Source organism: Eubalaena glacialis, chromosome 8 (assembly GCF_028564815.1).
Source record: "Eubalaena glacialis isolate mEubGla1 chromosome 8, mEubGla1.1.hap2.+ XY, whole genome shotgun sequence".
Classification (NCBI taxonomy): domain Eukaryota; kingdom Metazoa; phylum Chordata; class Mammalia; order Artiodactyla; family Balaenidae; genus Eubalaena; species Eubalaena glacialis.
Window position 1 is genome coordinate 17,058,395 of NC_083723.1, and position 17,318 is coordinate 17,075,712.

The 17,318-nt window shown below is 38.1% G+C and overlaps 2 protein-coding genes across 3 annotated transcripts in view; one reads left to right on the forward strand and one right to left on the reverse strand.

The window, feature by feature from the left end:
- Positions 1-1,381: 1,381 nt before the first annotated feature.
- DUS4L (dihydrouridine synthase 4 like) lies at positions 1,382-15,933 on the reverse strand. Of its 2 annotated transcripts, XM_061197596.1 has the most exons (8): positions 15,749-15,933; positions 15,281-15,380; positions 10,499-10,635; positions 7,144-7,265; positions 4,744-4,861; positions 3,565-3,687; positions 2,560-2,786; positions 1,382-1,862 (listed from the first exon to the last, which is right to left on the reverse strand). In XM_061197596.1, exons 3-8 carry the CDS (start codon positions 10,612-10,614, stop codon positions 1,603-1,605), a joined length of 966 nt encoding a protein of 321 aa, XP_061053579.1. In that variant the 5' UTR covers positions 10,615-10,635; positions 15,281-15,380; positions 15,749-15,933; the 3' UTR covers positions 1,382-1,602. The 2 variants fall into 2 exon arrangements, with proteins under 2 accessions (XP_061053579.1, XP_061053578.1); XM_061197595.1 differs by lacking the exon at positions 15,281-15,380.
- A 76-nt stretch (positions 15,934-16,009) lies between these two features.
- Positions 16,010-17,318, forward strand: part of COG5 (component of oligomeric golgi complex 5) — a 290,399-nt gene continuing 289,090 nt past the window's right edge. Inside the window, exon 1 of the mRNA XM_061198423.1 lies at positions 16,010-16,130. Coding sequence (XP_061054406.1) covers positions 16,037-16,130 — 94 coding nt within the window. The 5' untranslated portion in view covers positions 16,010-16,036. The remainder of the gene's footprint in view (positions 16,131-17,318) is intronic.

The window sequence follows — 17,318 nt, forward strand, 5'->3', positions numbered from 1 at the left end:
ACGGAACTGTTTTATTTTAACCTGAGATAATTTTTTTTTTTTTTTTTTGGCTGCATTGGGTCTTAGTTGCTGTGTGTGGGCCTCCTCTAGCTGCAGCGAGCGGGGGCTACTCTTCGTGTGGTGCACGTGCTTCTCGTTGCGGGGGCTTCTCTTGTTGCAGAGCACGGGCTCTAGGCCAGCAGGCTTCAGTAGTTGCAGCGTGTGGGCTCAGTAGTTGTGCCACGCGGGCTCTAGAGCACAGGCTCAGTAGTTGTGGTACATGGGCTTAGTTGTTCCGCGGCATGTGGGATCTTCCTGGACCAGGGCTCGAACCCGCATCCCCTGCATTGGCGGGAAGATTCTTAACCACTGTGCCACCAGGGAAGTCCCTGAGATAATTCTTGCAATGGCATATTCACCACCAACAAAATTCTGTTAGTGACATCCCCAAACCATGGAACTTTATTTTTTTTTAATTTTTTTAGTTTTTTTGGCTGTGCCACGCAGCTTCCAGGGGTCCTAGTTCCCCCACCAGGAATTGAACCTGCGCCCTTGGCAATGAAAGCAGGGAGTCCTAAGCACTGGACCGCTAGGGAATTCCCTGAACCATGGAACTTTAAAGTTAAAATTATCATCAACTGCTGGGAAGCATAAAAATAACATTACTATTAACAGGGTATGAAAATTAGGTTTTTAAATTAAAAATAAAACCTGGTTACTGATCTCCAGGAAATAATATTTCAAATACACAGCTGTCCCTTGGTATCTGTGGGGCATTGGTTCTAGGACTCTTGTGGGTACCAAAATTTGTGGATGCTCAAGTCCCATATACAAAGTGGTCTGGCACTGAGGGCTGACTGTGTAATCATCTCCAGATTAGCTACCAAATTTTTTATATTTAAGATGTGGGGGACAGAAATTAATATCATTTTACGTACAGGTATATTTACCAAGCTCTCAATCTTCTAAAGATTTAGAAGGCTCGAAATGTAACAAATTTAATGTCATTTAAAGAATTTCATGGAATCTTAGTTTTAAATTATAGAAAACATCACATCTAATTAACTTCTATTACATACAATTTAAAAGAAATACCTTGAGGTGTGTAATTCATGCATTAGGAAGTAGCAGTTTGATTTTCCAATTTGAACTTTTAATTTAAGCCCTGAATGCAATTCTATACAGAATTTCTTGTTCCTTTTCATTTTATACAGATGTTGGAATTTGTTCACACTTTTCTGCTCTTATTTTCATTTAAAACATACCTAATGTTAACTTACAGATACCATGAGTCATACTTTTAGTATCAAAATAAAAAGTTTTATTTATTTAAAAATGTTAAAAACATGATTCCTTTAAGAAAAAAATTCTTACAGTTTTAAATCCATAATAGGATTCAGAGCAATGTTTGTCAATGTTTGAACCACCTGGGGTCTTCTTTAAAACTAAATTTTGGGTCCACCCTAGAGATTTACTGAATCAGAATCTCTGAGGATATGGTCTAGGAATGACTTTTAAAAATTCTGTCAGGGCATTGTTTTTATACTAATGTTTGCGAGCCACTGATTCAAAGTGAAAACCAAGATGTGACCCTGGTTGGTTTCACTAAAGATAGAAAATAATTTAGGAAGTCCAGTCAATCCCATAATGGTCTGTAAGGTAATCTAAGACTGCTGATGTGCTTGACAAAGCATTAAATATTCTTTTTTCCTGCCTCGAAGTTATCTTTTCCATCATGTACATTAAATGTTGATGGAAACACATATAAGGAGTTCCAAGTTCAAGAGCAATGTCAACCCAGTCCCAGATGCATTTCAGTGGGGTTTCCTCATATCCAGCAAATATGGCCGGGTTGGCTAAGAGTCCTCTTGCAACCATCACACCTACAAATCAAAGCACATCACGTTTGTCCACACATTAAGAACTCATGGTTATGGGGTCAAACTCAATGAAACAAACTGAGAATATTCAAAAATAAAGTATTACTACAAGGTTTCACAATGCCCCTCTATTAGACTAATTCTTATTAAAGAATTCATTTTGATATTTTTTATAAACCAATTAAGTGTAAATGAACCCACAAGACTTTTTTCTTATATTTTAAAGACTTCTACATTAAAAAATTAGTTTTCCGGATTTTTTTTAGAGTAAATCTGGATTGTCATAAATTGGGTTTGCTTGAAGTTTATCTGATTCTCTCATCCAGCAATAGGTATCACAGGGCTTGGTATGCCAAAGTTGAAGGGGATAATGAAACTGCATAGCAGTCTGGGGTTTCTTTGCCTCCTATGACCACTCTTGGATTCACGAATTCTATAGGCTCTAGTGGTCACTAACTGGATGAGATGGTGGCAGAGAATTAACTGAACTAATTTACCCCAATTAAAATAATCTGTTGTTTCTAAGTAGCAGGATTAACATCATTTTAGTAAATTGCTTGGCTTAAATTGGTAAAACAGGAAAATATGGCTCCATATGAAAGAAAAATAATGAAAATCACATTAACATTATTCTCCCACCCCCACTTTTTAATTTTTCTGCTGATTAAAAAACAAAAAAACTAAAGTAATTATTTCTTACCATCTGTCCCAGTAATATGCCACACATTTTCTGCTTCTTTTAAGCTTCTGATGTCTCCATTAGCAATTACAGGTATAGATATATTTTCCTTAATTATTTTAATGGCCTCATAGTGAACTGGCTGATGTCTTTCTTCAACAGTTCTTCCATGGACTGTAATCCAGGAAACCCCTGTCGCTTCAGCCTTTCGACAAAGATCTACAGTTCTTGTAAGGTCATCATGGATCCTATAATTTCAAAATCATATCTATCTTTTCACAGCGCACAAATCTTAATGCTAACATCAATAAAATAAATAGAAAAATATTTCATCTGTTACATTATTTAGTTTAGCTAAGCTATATCATATTATCACCACGTGCTGCTATCAGTGAGGTTTGGTTCAGGAATCAGTTCCCATTCAAGACCTTGAATTTAGCTATTTCACTATTGACAACAATAGGATGACAAATAACTTTTACCCAGTGCTCCTCTCTTTTGGCTTTGATAACTGAAAGATTCATCAAAGTATTATCACAGATTCATTGAAAGGTGCTATCTTAATATTTGCTGTGCATGCTCCAATCCGCAAGTGGGAGAATTATAATAATTTATCTTGAAATATGTTTTTAACCTGTCACCAAAAGACTAATTTTTAGTTTATTTTCTTTTCACTGAAATTTTAGTGCAAATATCATTCCTATTTTCTACTCTTGGTATCAGGAATGTTTCTTAGCATTAGTTAATTAAATAGTACATGGAAAAAGTTGTTTCTCTTGGGAGAGATTTTTTAATAATAAAGGGATATTTTAATTTTTCTTAAAAAATACGAAGAAGAAATTGTTTTGGATTATAAATAAAAATTATGGTATCTATTCATTTACTAAATGTTTTGTTTTAACATTTTCATATACTAGATGCCTACTTACTAAGAGTAGACATCTCCACACCTTCAGACAAAAGGAAAATTCTTTTATTTCCTTAGTGATGGACTATCTTGTCAGTAGATTAAAATATTATCTTTACCTTATTTTAATAGATACTGAAAATCTGGGGTTTGCCACTTGATTTCTTACTTGTTTCACCATGTCTTGAACAAGCTCTGGATTGTTTATTAAGCAAGCTCCATAACCTTCTGCCAATGCCCACCTTCATAAAGTAAACACAACAACAAATAAATTGTTATCAGCTGGAAGAGAAGATACAATTCTAAAAGCACAGTAAGTGCATTTATTATTTCTCTACCTAGCAACCTGGAATGGAACCAGATTTTTAAAATTCATAGATCCAACATTTCTAAGTGTATCCAGATTAGGAAAACATGTTCCCAGATCAAGAAATACTTAGGGGAAATGGTTTTCACTGGCAAGTGAGAAAATTAAAGTTCATTCAACCAAAACAGATTTAAGTATTTGTAACTGCAATTACTTCAGATTTTTTAAATTCCAAATTTGATGTTTATTGTACATAACAAGAGGTTTTATTAATCTTAAGAGTAGAAAGATATTTTTGGCTTACAGCATTCCAATACCACTAAACAGCTTACTGAACTCTCCTAATGAGTATTCAAATATATCTAATCTGATTTGGATTATGCTATACATAAAACCTCAATCTTATTCTTTGAACACATTTTGAATTATTGACAGATAATCTAGTATAGTGCCAGGAAGGTAGGGATATTATCGTCAAAATAAGTACATCCTATCAACACCCAGTTACTCAGACTCAACCAAATAACTATGGTATAGGAAGAAAAGGTAATTATAAGAAGGTTTTCTTATAATTGAAATTAAGTAAGAGAAAACAAGTGATCTCCCAAATCATAGAATCATAGTGTTTAGAGCAAGTATGTCTGACATAGCAGTAAAAACACATTTTAGGGATTGCCATAAACATCAGTCTCACATAATTACTTATGGATGAGGTTCAAGGCAGATCCACACATAAAAAAAATTCTAGTGGTGAGGTGAGACAAAAACCTGTCAAGGGTCTATATATTGTTGTAGCCATCAGAAAATATCTTTGCATGCATGTTTCTAAATAATATTTCCTTATTTTTTCTTGCTTCTTATTTACAGCCCAAGTTCTTTATCTCTATTTTCCTTACTTTTTAATTTTTGGAATACCAGAATGATAGTTTACCACGTTCACATAGTTTTTCCTAATCTTTTTGAAAATTCTTCCAACTTCTTTGAGCTTTACCTCTGAGGACAACCACAGTTAATGTCTACTCCATTCGCATAAGGACAGACTATACGAGCAGCATCAGATAAAACTCTTGCATCATTAGCAGCAAACTGAACAATCAATGGGCAATCACCTGATAAAACGAATAGCTCAACATTAAAATTCACAGAAACACACACACACGTACACGAGATACCAAATTCTAATGTCTGTACAGGATAAAGTAACAATAACTATTTTTAGCCTAAGAAGCATCTGTTCAAACAAGATAGCACTAAAATAATTTAAAATATTTTAAATTACATGCAATTTAGATTTGGTACAAATTCAAATAGTAAAAAATTTGATAAAATGAAAAGTACAACACTCTTGCCAAACAGACCCCTTTCCCAAAGGTGGGAATTAGCTTACTGCATTCTAGAACAATTTTATGAATACCTATAAAATTTAAGCAAATGTGAACATTCCATGTACGTTGCTATCCATATTGTGTTTTCCCCTGGATGTATCTGGGACCTGTATTCAGACCTATTTTCCTCTTTTTAGTGGCGTATTCCACTGTGATGGATGGACCATAGATTATTTTTCATTTGTGGCTCTTGCAAACAATGCTGCGATGAAGATACTCCATATACATGCTTTTGTGAGTATATTCATGAAGTAAATTCCTAGGAGTATAACTGCTGGGCGGGCATCTAACATTTTGAAAGATACTACAAAATCTTCTTTCAAGAGTTTACCGATATAGATATACACCAATGTGGATGACAGTTCTGATTTCCTTACAACTTATCCTACACTGTATACCCAACAGCATATTTTTTTATTTGTAGCCTCTCTCTCCATATTATTTGCGTAGTTCTCTATGTACAATTTTTCTTTTAGTTGCTCCTTTTTTCTTATTATTTAAATTTAAAAAAAAACAAAGAAATTAGCTCTGCTATCATAAACATCAAAAATATTATAAATATTTTCCCCAGTTTTTCATTTGTCTTTGAGAATATCTGTGCTCTTTTTTTATATATAAAAGTCTAAATTTTAACATAGCCAAATGTATCAGAGCTTTCCTAGGTTTTAAAGGACATATTTTTCTCATCTTTGGGTGTTATAAATTCTGAATAGATGTATTTTAACTTTTCTAAAGTTTTTTTTGAGGACTACCTGTATAAGATTCACTGGGTGTTTACCAAAATGCAGATTTCTGGGTATCGCTCTAGTTCTACTGACTCAGAATTTCTATGGCAATCCACTGATTTACAGGATTATCTATGGGATAGGAGAATTTGCTTTTTCCTGAGGATGTAGGTAGGGTGCTTTCTCCTTTGTAACTCAAGAGAGTTATACAATTTCAATCTAACAACCATTTATTGGTCAAATATATTTTCAATGCTGTGGTAGAAGCTGAGGACACAAATCAACAAGAAAGAATTCCAACCCTCAAGAAGCCCATAGTCTAGTGGGAGAGACAGGCATGTGAGGAGGAAATTACAGTACAGTAGGAGTAAGTACAACAAAAAGCCAGGGCTTACGAGACAGGACATGAATGGAGGGTGATTAGGCAAGTTCCTTGGTCACAGTTTTAGAGCATTAAGAAGCACAAACTGTCCTTTCCCAGGGGGATAGGGATACGGGGATAGGCCTGACTAAGAAGGACATTCTACGTAGAGAAGTGTGAGAGATTAGGGCATGTTCAGGGACTTAAAATAACAGTATTTTGAAGAATAAAGTTGGTGGGCCATGGAGCTACTACTACATCAACTAGTGGAAGATAAAGCTGCAGAAGACGTATTCAGAGGCCAGATCATGAAGAACTTTCTATATTATCCACACGTGCTGGAATTTTACTCTTTAGATCAGTGGCTCTCAATCTTTAGCAAGCTCAGAATCACCTGGAGAGCTTTTTAAAACACAGATTGCCCGACACATACTCAGAGTTTCAGATTCAGTAGGCCTGCGGTGGAGTCTGGAATTTCCATTTCTAACAAGTTTTCAGATAACGCTGATGTTAAGTGGTCTGGGAAATCACACTTTGAGAACCACTGTTTTAGGTGATGAGAGGTCTAAGGAAGATTGTGAGCAGGGAGAAGAAGTGATCAAATTTACATTTTAGAGAGGTCACTTGGGGCTGTCTGGAGGGTAGTTTGGAATGGGATAAGACTGGAGGCAATGAGATAGGAATCTAACCTAATAGGCTAGGTGAGAGAATGGGGCTGACTAAAACTTCGATATATTATCCATAGTTTACAGGGTACTGAATAAAAACATATTGTAAAAAACTTATAAAAACCATAAGAAACTGAAAGATTTTAAAATAAAATCTCCAAATTGTGTTGTCTCTGATTAGACAAGAGTGTTGAGTTTTGTTGTTTTGTTTTCAAAGTTTTACAAAGGCAGCAAACTCTAGCTTTCACATACCTTGGTTTGTGGTAAATTCACTGTCTCTGGCTTTTATAGATCTGATAAAATCAGCAGCAACTATCATTGGCGTATAGCACAGATCGCAACTGTATTTTCTTACCAGTGTTCTAAAAGCCAACCTGAGAGCATATAAAACTTTAATTAGGCATTTAGAAAGCACCATAATCAGAGTTTAATTTAGTTAATTATTAAATATTTAATATTTATTAGAGAAAAGTTCTGCCTATGGGAAAGTGCAGTAGATGTACTCTTCCCTATTCCTCCTGCTTAGTATAACTAAAAACTCTGGATATCATATACAAAACAAACGTAAGGAAACTCTGAAAGGTGGTGAGAAGAGAGCAGGCAGGCTAGTGACCTTGGGCAGGACCTAAGGAACGACAATGGTGAGTTCCCTGGGTTTTCTTTTTGCCTCAAATATCCCAGATTTGAACCTGAAGAAGCTGGCAACCTGGAAATAGCAATGGGTGCAGACAAAAACAGCCCCAGCAAAAGCCTGCTCTCTTTAGCCAAAGCACCAAGAAAGGGGCAGCCTAGCAAGCTTTTAAATAATAATGGCTCTACTCCAGCCCAACACCAGAGAAAAAACTGTGGCCCTCACCTCCACAAGCGAAGGTCGAGTGGGGAGCTTACACTTGTACTGTTCCAAAGCTGTCACAAAGTTCTCCAACACCCCTCCACGGTGGTGTTAGAGAAGGCCAGGTAGGGAGCTGGGACTTTAATCCCTGCCGGCCAGTAACAAGGAGGGTATCAGTGGAGACCATGTGGGGAGCCTGGAATTCCACACCGACGCTGCAGCAGTGAGGTGCCCTTCTCCCTTCCTCCGGGAGTAGTGTTAGAGAACGCTTAGTGAAGAGCCAGGACTTTCATCATTGCCCAGCAGTTACCAGGCCACCCCCTGCATGGGGAGCTGGAACTCTCACCCCTGCTCAGCAGTAATGAGGAGCCTCGTGACCCCGGGGTGTCAAAGGAGACCAAGTGGAAAACCTAGGCTTCTACCTCCACCTGAGAGTAATGAGGTGGTGCTTTCTCATCCTTCCCCTGCTGTGGTGGTGTCAGAAAAAGCTAGTTAAAACAGAAGTTTCAATATTCAGAATCAATCACTGTAATCCATCATATTAACAGGCTAAAGAAAAAAAAAATCACATGATTGTATCAATTGATGCAGAAAAAGCACTGGACAAAACAGCATTCATGATTTAAAAAAAAAGCCTCTCAGAAAAACAGGAATAGAGGGAACTTTCTCAACCTGATAAAGAACATCCACAAAAAATTCTACACTTAATATTATATTAGGATTTTTATATATATTTTCCATAAGATCTTATGGAAAAACCCAAATGAACTTTTTGGCCAACCCAATTATAGGTGAAAGAATACTTTCCCCCCAGATCAAGAACAAGGGAACGATGTCTGCTCTCATCACTCTTATTCAGTACAGTGCTGCAACTTCTAGTCAGTGCAATAAGGCATGAAAAGAAACAAAAGGCATCTGATGGAAAGGAAGAAGTAAAACTATCTCTATTTGCAGATGACATGATTGTCTACTTAGATAATCCTAAGGAATTTGTAAGAGGGATGTCCTAGAACCAATAAGTAAACATAGCAAGTTCACATAATGTAAGATCAACACACAAAAAGCAATTTTACTTCTGTACACCAGCAATGAACACATGGACACTGAAATTAAAAGTACAATAACTGAGTGTAAGCCTTACAAAATATGTACAGAATTTGTACGCTGAAAACTATACGACACTGATGAAAGAAATCAAAGAAGATCTAAATAAATGGAGAGACATACCGTGTTCATGAGGAGACTCAACACAGTAGGGAATTCAGTTCTCCCCAAATTGATATGCATTTTTCATACAATTCTTATGGAAAATCCAGCAGGATTTTTTTGTAGGTATAGAAAAGATCATCCTAAAAGTTATTTGGAAAGGCAAAGGAACTAGAATAGCTAAAACAATTTTGAAAAAGAAAAGTGGGATTTATTAAGTTTACTTAATTTCAAGACATTATACAGCTACGGTAATCAAGACTGTGTGGTATTGGTAGAGGGACAGACACATAGATCAATGGATTAGAACAGAGAATGCAGAAAAAGAACCATACAAACATGCTCAACTGAGTTTTGATGAAGATGCAAAAGTAATTCAATAGTGGAAAGATAGCCTTTTCAACAAATGGTGCTGGAGTAATTAGACATCCACAGGCAAAAAAGAAAACAAAAACAAACAAACCTCAGCCTAAGTCTCACACTTACACAGATATTAAAAATTATGAACTTAAATGTAAACCATAAACTAAAAGACTTTTAGAAAAAACATAGGACAAAATCTTTAATATCTAGAGCTACATAAAAATTTCTTATACTTGACAACAAAAGCACAATTTGCAAAAGGAAAAACTGATAAAATGGACTTCATCATTAAATAAAAACTTTTGCTCTGCCAAAGACCCTGTTAAGAGGATGAAAAGACAAGCTACATGCTGGGAGAACACATATGCAAGCCACATATCTGACAAGAGTAGTATCTAGTATAGAGAATTCTCAAAACTCCAGAGTAAACACAACAGCAACAACAAAAAACCAAACAATCTGATTCAAAAATGGGCAAAGGGCTAGAAGAGACATTGTGCCAAAGAAGATATACAAATAGCCAACGAGCACATGAAAAGATGCTCAACATCACTAGAAAAATACAAATAAAAACCACAATGAGATAATTCACATCCATTAGGATGGCTATTAAAACAACAACAAAAAAACCCTGGAAGACAACAAGTGTTGATGAGAATGCTGAGAGACTAAACTCTTGTGAACTGCTGGTAGGAATATAAAATGGTGTAGCTGCTATGGAAAATAGCAGGGCAATTCCTCAAAAATTAAAAATAGATTTGTCATATGATCTAGCAATTCCACCTCTGGGCATATACCACAAAGAATGAAAGCAAGGTCTCAAAAAGATATTTATATATCCATGTTCACAGAAGCATTATTCCCAAGAGTCAAAAGATGGAAGCAACTCGAGCTGGGATGAATGGATAAACAAAATGTATTATTCAGCCTTAAAAAGGAAGGAAATTCGGATACATGGTACAACATGGGTGAACCTCGAGGATATTATGCTCAGTGAAAGAAGCCAGTCTCAAAAAGACAAATACTGTCTGACCACTTAGATCATATACATACCAGGCAGTTGGCAGCACGAGGACTCAAGCCCGGACCCTGGTCCCAAAGCTAGGCGTTTGAAGATCCCGTGTGGTGGGGTGGTCTTACTTTTAAGAAGTCAGAGCATAAAAAGGAAATCACACCTCAGCTCATTAACCATTTAGCAATACTTACTTTGAATATCGCACCATTGGGGCGCAGACTTTTACCAGCTGCCCAGAATGAAGCATTTCTATTGGATCTTTTTTTCTTTCTTGACATGTTGTGGTTTGCATGCAGTCACTCTTCATGAATACAGATTTATTTCAAATCTGAAAAAGATAATCAGTTTGCGTAGAGAAAAGCCACTTTCACTTGATGAATCCCATCATTCTTACAATTTCAATTGCCAAGAACACGTATTTTTCATCAGGTTTTGTGGGCTTAGGAATCTTCGTAGCTTCTTTTCACAGTATCGAATGGGATACTACTGAATTCTGCCTCTATTTATAAATCACAGATAGTTTTCAGCACACTGTGCAATTACGATGTTTATATTCTGTACAAATTACCCTTGTTCAAGTCAAACACTAACAGTTTTGAATTCTATACTTAACCCACTATTGTAACATTTTCTGCTCAAATTTATAAATGCTCAGGATGTGGAAAACCACAAGATATCTTCCTAGAATACATATTACGATTTTCCATGTTACTTTTTAGATTTTCCATTTTACTTTGTTTGGCATTGATTAACCAACAAATTTGATTTGAATCATTTCATATATAGTACTGTGTATGTCTGGCACTTCGAAATACCTTGTTTTATCCAGGAAAGTCAAATGGCAGTAACAGAACAACTTTAAGTAGTTAGCATTTCAAAAGATGTGCTGGTTTATTTATTTATTTATTTAACATCTTTATTGGAGTGTACTTGCTTTATAATGTTGTGTTAGTTTCTGCTGTATAACCAAGTGAATCAGCTATATGTATACATATATCCCCATATCCCCTCCCTCTTGCGTCTCCCTCCCATCCTCCCTATCCCACCCCTCTAGGTGGTCACAAAACACCGAGCTGATCTCCCCGTATATAAGAATGTTTATTCTTATTCTCAAATCCTATTCTTTTTATTTGAATCAGAAGGCAAACAAACCTTTAATTATTATTTTTAAGCATTTAAATGTTTCATGAACATCGTTTCATGAAAATCTCAATTGTAATCACATAATTGCATAGTAAATCACTATTATACCCAAAGAGGGACAAGTGATTAAATTAGGTAATTCCTGTGTTTTATAGTTGCTATACTGTACTTAAAATCCTATCATTTCATAGTGTTGGCTGCTTTCCATATTCCAGTTTTGGCCTTACCAACTTAAAAACAAATATGGGCCAACTTCAGAAAGGTCTAATTGCTCCACGTGCAATTTTTTGCTTGGCTAATCCTGAAAGTACTGTTATAACCTAAATATAAACCAATAATTTCAATTTCCTTAGGTAGAATGTACAGGTGGAATAAGCTAAGCTAGTTTTACTCATCACTGTTCATCACTTTATCACTGTTATTGTTTGACTTAAAAATTTAGGGAGTTACTAGCTTATTTTTTTAAACAAAAATTCATGATTAGAAAGATGTAAGCCACCTACATAGGTAAAGTATAAAGCAAAAGAAAGGTAGTTGCCTTTTCATGAATCAAACCTGTCTCATCGCCCTTGCATTCCAGACCCTGGTTATGCCATCGCCATCCATCCCTACGCACTCAAGTCAGAAACTTGGGGCTTGTCCTTCACTCTCCATCTCCTGCAGGTGTGTCAACTAAGTGGTACCTTTAATTAAACCTTGAGCCCATTTTCACTGGCTCACAGTCTCTGTACTCATAATCCCCCATCCTGATGACTCTGACAATCTTCTCGGAATCCCAGTTGATCTTGCTTTTATTCATTTAACAAATATCAAGTTTCTGCTACGTGTTGGGAACACAGATGAAAATATATTTTCTGTGTCCTTGAAAATGTATTAGACAAACTTACACAACACAATAATGCTAATACACACACTCAAACACAATTTAAGCACTGTAGAAATAACTGTCTAGAGAAGTGAGGGAAGTCAATGAAGGATGAAGGAAATCTTGAGCTGACACTACATGGGAGATGGGGAAGTGTCCAGCTACAGAGAACACGTATAAAGCCACAGCAGCATGAAAATGCTTGATGTTTTCAGTGAACCATTAACAACAGTTCAGCATTACTTGAGTTGTAACTAGACTAGAAAGGGCATGAGAGGGCCTATACCCCAGGTTAAGATATTTTAGATTTTAAACTGTAGGGCCTTGGTTCTCAGCCATTTTTCCTCCTCTGTGGGTGATTTTTACATATGCACTCAACATGTTAACTTGTGCAAATGACATACTTCCTTGGGCATATATTTTTGTGTAAGTTGTTTGTCTCTCCTTGTATACTAGTTGTAATTGAAAAATTTTAGCAGAGAAATGACATGGTCAGATTTCTGATTCAGAAAGATTTTGATGGAGGGGTTAGGGCTGTTGGTAAAATATCAGTAAGGAGGCCACCGTAGTAGACCAAGCCGTGCATAATGAGTATCTGACCTGGGACTCCAGGAATGAGGATAGAGGAAAGGGAACACATTTAGGAGCTATTTAGAAATAAAAATAAACTAGCAAGACATTTAGGAGGTGGAAATCACCTGATGACAGCACGTGTTGTGTAATAAGAAAGAATTCTAGGATGATGTGTACACTTTTGGCTTTAGAGACTGGGCGGATGGCCATTCCAATCAGTGAGACAGAGAACCAGAAGGAGGAACAGGCTTTGGGAGGGAAATGAGTCCACGCTTGGGCACATTGAAGTTGAGGTGCTCAGGGGATTTCCAGGTGGTGATGCCTCATAACTGGTTATATAGATATGGTACTAAAGAAAAAGCTAGAGGTAAGTCTTTAACCTTTAGGTAATATGTTGAAACTAAAAACATGGACAAAGTACTTATGGATGCCATATCTTGTAGAAATCCTTAGAAGCACCAACATTTAAGTAAAAGGGGGAAACAAAAGAATGTAAAGGAGACAGAGAGATGAACTCTGGAGCTGGGAGGAATAAATCTGAAACGTGATATTCAAAAGTCAAGAGAGGGAATAGTATTACGAAGGAGGGAGGGGATAAACATCTTAAACATCACAGAAGAGTTAAGTAAAGAGTAAAAAGTGTCCAATGGCAACTAGGTCATTGTGACTTTAGCAAGAATAATTTCACTCTTATTCATTCTTTTGTTGCTGTTGTTAAAATAATTTTTATTGTTCTTCTTCCTGCTGGTTATGCAGGCAGCCACAAGTGGTGCATACATGAGAGCTTTCCCTTCAGGGCTTCATGACTCGACTTTAAATGAAGTTTTCTTTATTTTCACATTTCCCTCTTTTGATCAAGATCTTTCCTCAAAAGCATTGCTGATCGAGTCAGGTTGTCCATATTTAGTGGTTTTTGTCCCTTGGTACCAGGAAGAGCGTTTCCTGATTGTCATGTCCCATGTCAGAGGGAAAATGCATACCGATTGGAAACCACTGAAGCCACATTTGAGTAACAAGGAGGAGCATGAGGAAGAACACTCAGGAATTTCCCATCTAAAGTCTATATTCCATCTAGGTTGTAAGCACTGGAGATCATCTTGAAGCACTGAGCTAGAGTCACCCTATTTGGTAAGCTGTTTCTACAAACGTTTAACAGGCAACAAATACAGAGCTTAAAAATAATTATGCAAAAACACTAACTATGCAAGGCAGAGTTAAAAGTAATATGACAAGTCTAGTTTGTATGATGGTACCCAGCTAAATAGATCAAAAGACCATAGAGTATCAAGGGGAATTTGTTGTAACCAGTGCACTGTTCCCTGACCTTGTGTAACTGAACTTCTACCTCTCCAGAGGTATTTATCCATGTGCAACAGGTGGTACTTATTCATTCTTGTAGTCCCAGTACATGGCACAAAGAAGGCCTCCCTTAATACATATTTGCTGAATGAATAAATCAGTAGTTCTTAATCTTGGTTGTACATTAGAATGATCTGGTGAGATTTTAGGAAGCAGGACGCCCAAACCATACCCCAGAGCAATTACATGTGAATCTCTGGGCATAGGATGCAAGCATCAGTGGTTGTTAAAGCTCTCCAGGTGATTTTAATGGGCAGCCAAGCTTGGGAATAAACAAATCCACATCCTCCAAAGCACCTGGTAATACTGTTTGTTTAAATGGGTTTCTACCTACCTATTAGCTCCTTTGGGATACGACAGGGATTGAGTCTAATGTTTGTACACTCATGCTGGTACATATAGTAGAGACTCAAAACTCTTCATTGAATGAATGAATATTGTGCAACTTTTCTAAAAATTTTCAATGTAAAAGCCAGGGAAGGAAAAACAATCCAAAATTCAAAGATAATGCTTATTCATCATTAATATTAAAAAATTATTAAAGTCAAATTTTGTGTATTATAGATAATGAAACCTAATGTGAATCTCAGCACACTGCCCTTGGCAATTTGTGAGACCTCCATTGAGAATATTCAATCCTATTCACACCGTGATTGAAATCAAACAAAGTATATTAGGGAAGAACCTCTGTGACAAAGAGAAAGCATAATGCAGTGTACTGAGACATACTTGAGTTGTTACGAGCATCTAATATGTTCGAAAGGCGTTTGGCACAGCTAAGTACTACTATCACATTCTCGAAAATCCGTTAGCTGAATCAAGAAAAACTTTAGCTCTGGCACTGGGAAAAATAGGTTCCCTGCGTACATACTTACTGTACACGAAGGAAAAGTTAACGTTTCTTTTTACGTTAGAAATGCTTAACCTTCTTGCACACCTGTGGTTGACCTGTTAACTTACTAGTATTTATCGTGGGAGAAATACAGGTGAATACTGCCGATGTAACAGCGGAGAAGATATAACGGGAACTAACCTGATGATGTTACAGCTCCAATACTGTTAGTTGAGAGATGGAAAATCCATCAGTTTATAACAAGTAAAAGTCTGGCGTCGCTCAGGACACGTGGCTGAAACTAAGCGGTAGAAAAAGCCTAAGGTCACTGTCTCATGGGAGGGTAGGCAGAGACTGAGTCCCACTTATCTATTCCTGGTTCAGTCTTCCTACTTAACCGACTCTTGGCTCTCCCTAATTCTCCCCACTTTCATCCCCGGCAACTTTCCTCCCCAAGCTTTTCCCGCCTGCCTTTATCCCAAGAACGCGAAGCAAGGGATGTGATAGATACAGGTGGGTAGCTATTAACGCCCGCCAGCTGTGCTTGTGGCGTGCACACGAAGCTACCAGAAACCTCCGTTCTCTTCTAGTGCCTCCATCGAGAGGTCCCGTTCTCAGGTTAAATACTTGCTTTAGAGGTGAGCGCTACGGCCACGTTCCGGCGCTCACCTTCTCTTCGGCCCAGTGAACGCCGCCCGCCCCAGGAGTGCGGCGGGAGACGGAAAAAAGCGCCGGCCCCACGACCTCGGCTTCCCTGGTGCGCTGGGCCCTCGGCGCCCACCTACTCTGAGCCCCAACGCCGCTCCCAGCCAGGGTCGGTCCACCAGCTGCAGCAGAGTGGAATCTCCAGGACAGCCGGGAGCCGCGGGCTGGGCGGAGCTGGCGGCGCCGGGATTCTGCGTCATGACCTGGGCGGGGCGCGCCGCTGCTGACGCCATCTCCCCGGCACCTGCCAACATGGAAGGTGGCGACGGCCGCCTCGCTCTGCCTGGCCGTCCGGCTCTGGGCTCCGGAGCGGCTGTAGCGACTGTCCGGGAGCTCCTGCAGGACGGTAAGGAGTCGGGATCTGGCCGGGCCATGGGGTTGGGGGATTGTCCTGCTCCGCACCTGGGCCCAAGTGGTGGCGTCAACCCTAAGCTTTGCAGAAAGTTTTCCTGTCTCGGCGTGACCACTCCCCTCCGCCCGGCCCCCTGGCGTCTGGGTGCTGGCCTAGCCAACCTGTTTCTCCAGGGACTTGCTGTCCCCTTCCCTTCCGGGTGTCCTGGGGACACCTGATTTCTGGAGGCTCCTCATTTCAACTCTGCCCTCCACGCTCCTGGGCCTTCGCTGATGTCCCGAGTTCCCGCCCCCGTTGACCCACTGCTACCGCAGTTCTTGACCAAAGGGTGAAGCGTTTGATTCCATGAGAAGTGTAAGACCTAGAGCAGACTACAAGCGCTTGATGAAGGGGGTCTCATTTGTAGGTAGAGTTGGAAACATCCCCCTGTTAATAAATTTTTGGACTGCACAGGTGGCCCCACTTACAAGCTCGCTTGTTTTTTTTTTAACAAGTCGTTTATCCACAGCCATACGTGGGGGAGGGTTCGGAGCATTCATTCAGGCTGGGATTAACTATATGTATTGAATATAGCAATTAAGTTTATTGATAGTTTTGGATAGAAGTTTTTAGAAATAAGAAGATAAGTTAGACATAGTACATTTGAGAAGCACATAAAATTGTATTAATGAAGTTAACATGCCCCAAACCTCTTTTCTTTCGGAATAAAGTTCAGATGTCTAAGATCCTTCTCATCTGTTCTTAATTTTCTTCCCTAATCTCCATCACGTTCAACGTTGTATTAAAATAATTAGTGTACTTAATCTTTTCTACTTCATTGTAAGACCCCTTTTTATATTCTGCAGAGTTGATAACAGTACCTTGCCTACAGTAGGTGCAGAGTAAGTGGTTTTTAAAAATTGAACATCACAGTAAAGAAGCATACGCACACATATGTAGACCAAAATAGGTTATAAACAAATGAAATAAAGTTCTAAAGTACTGTTTGTTTTCTGTGTTGTATGTTTTATTATTGCCCTTAATTCCTTGCCTTTTGATTATAATTTACATACTTTTGTCAAAAGTTACTAATGATGTTTTCTGAACTAGATCATGTTCTCTAGGTTAGGATCTCTGGCTAATGCATCTTTGTACCTTAATTTAAATTCAGGTTAACCAAGTTTTGAGCTCCTGATATATACG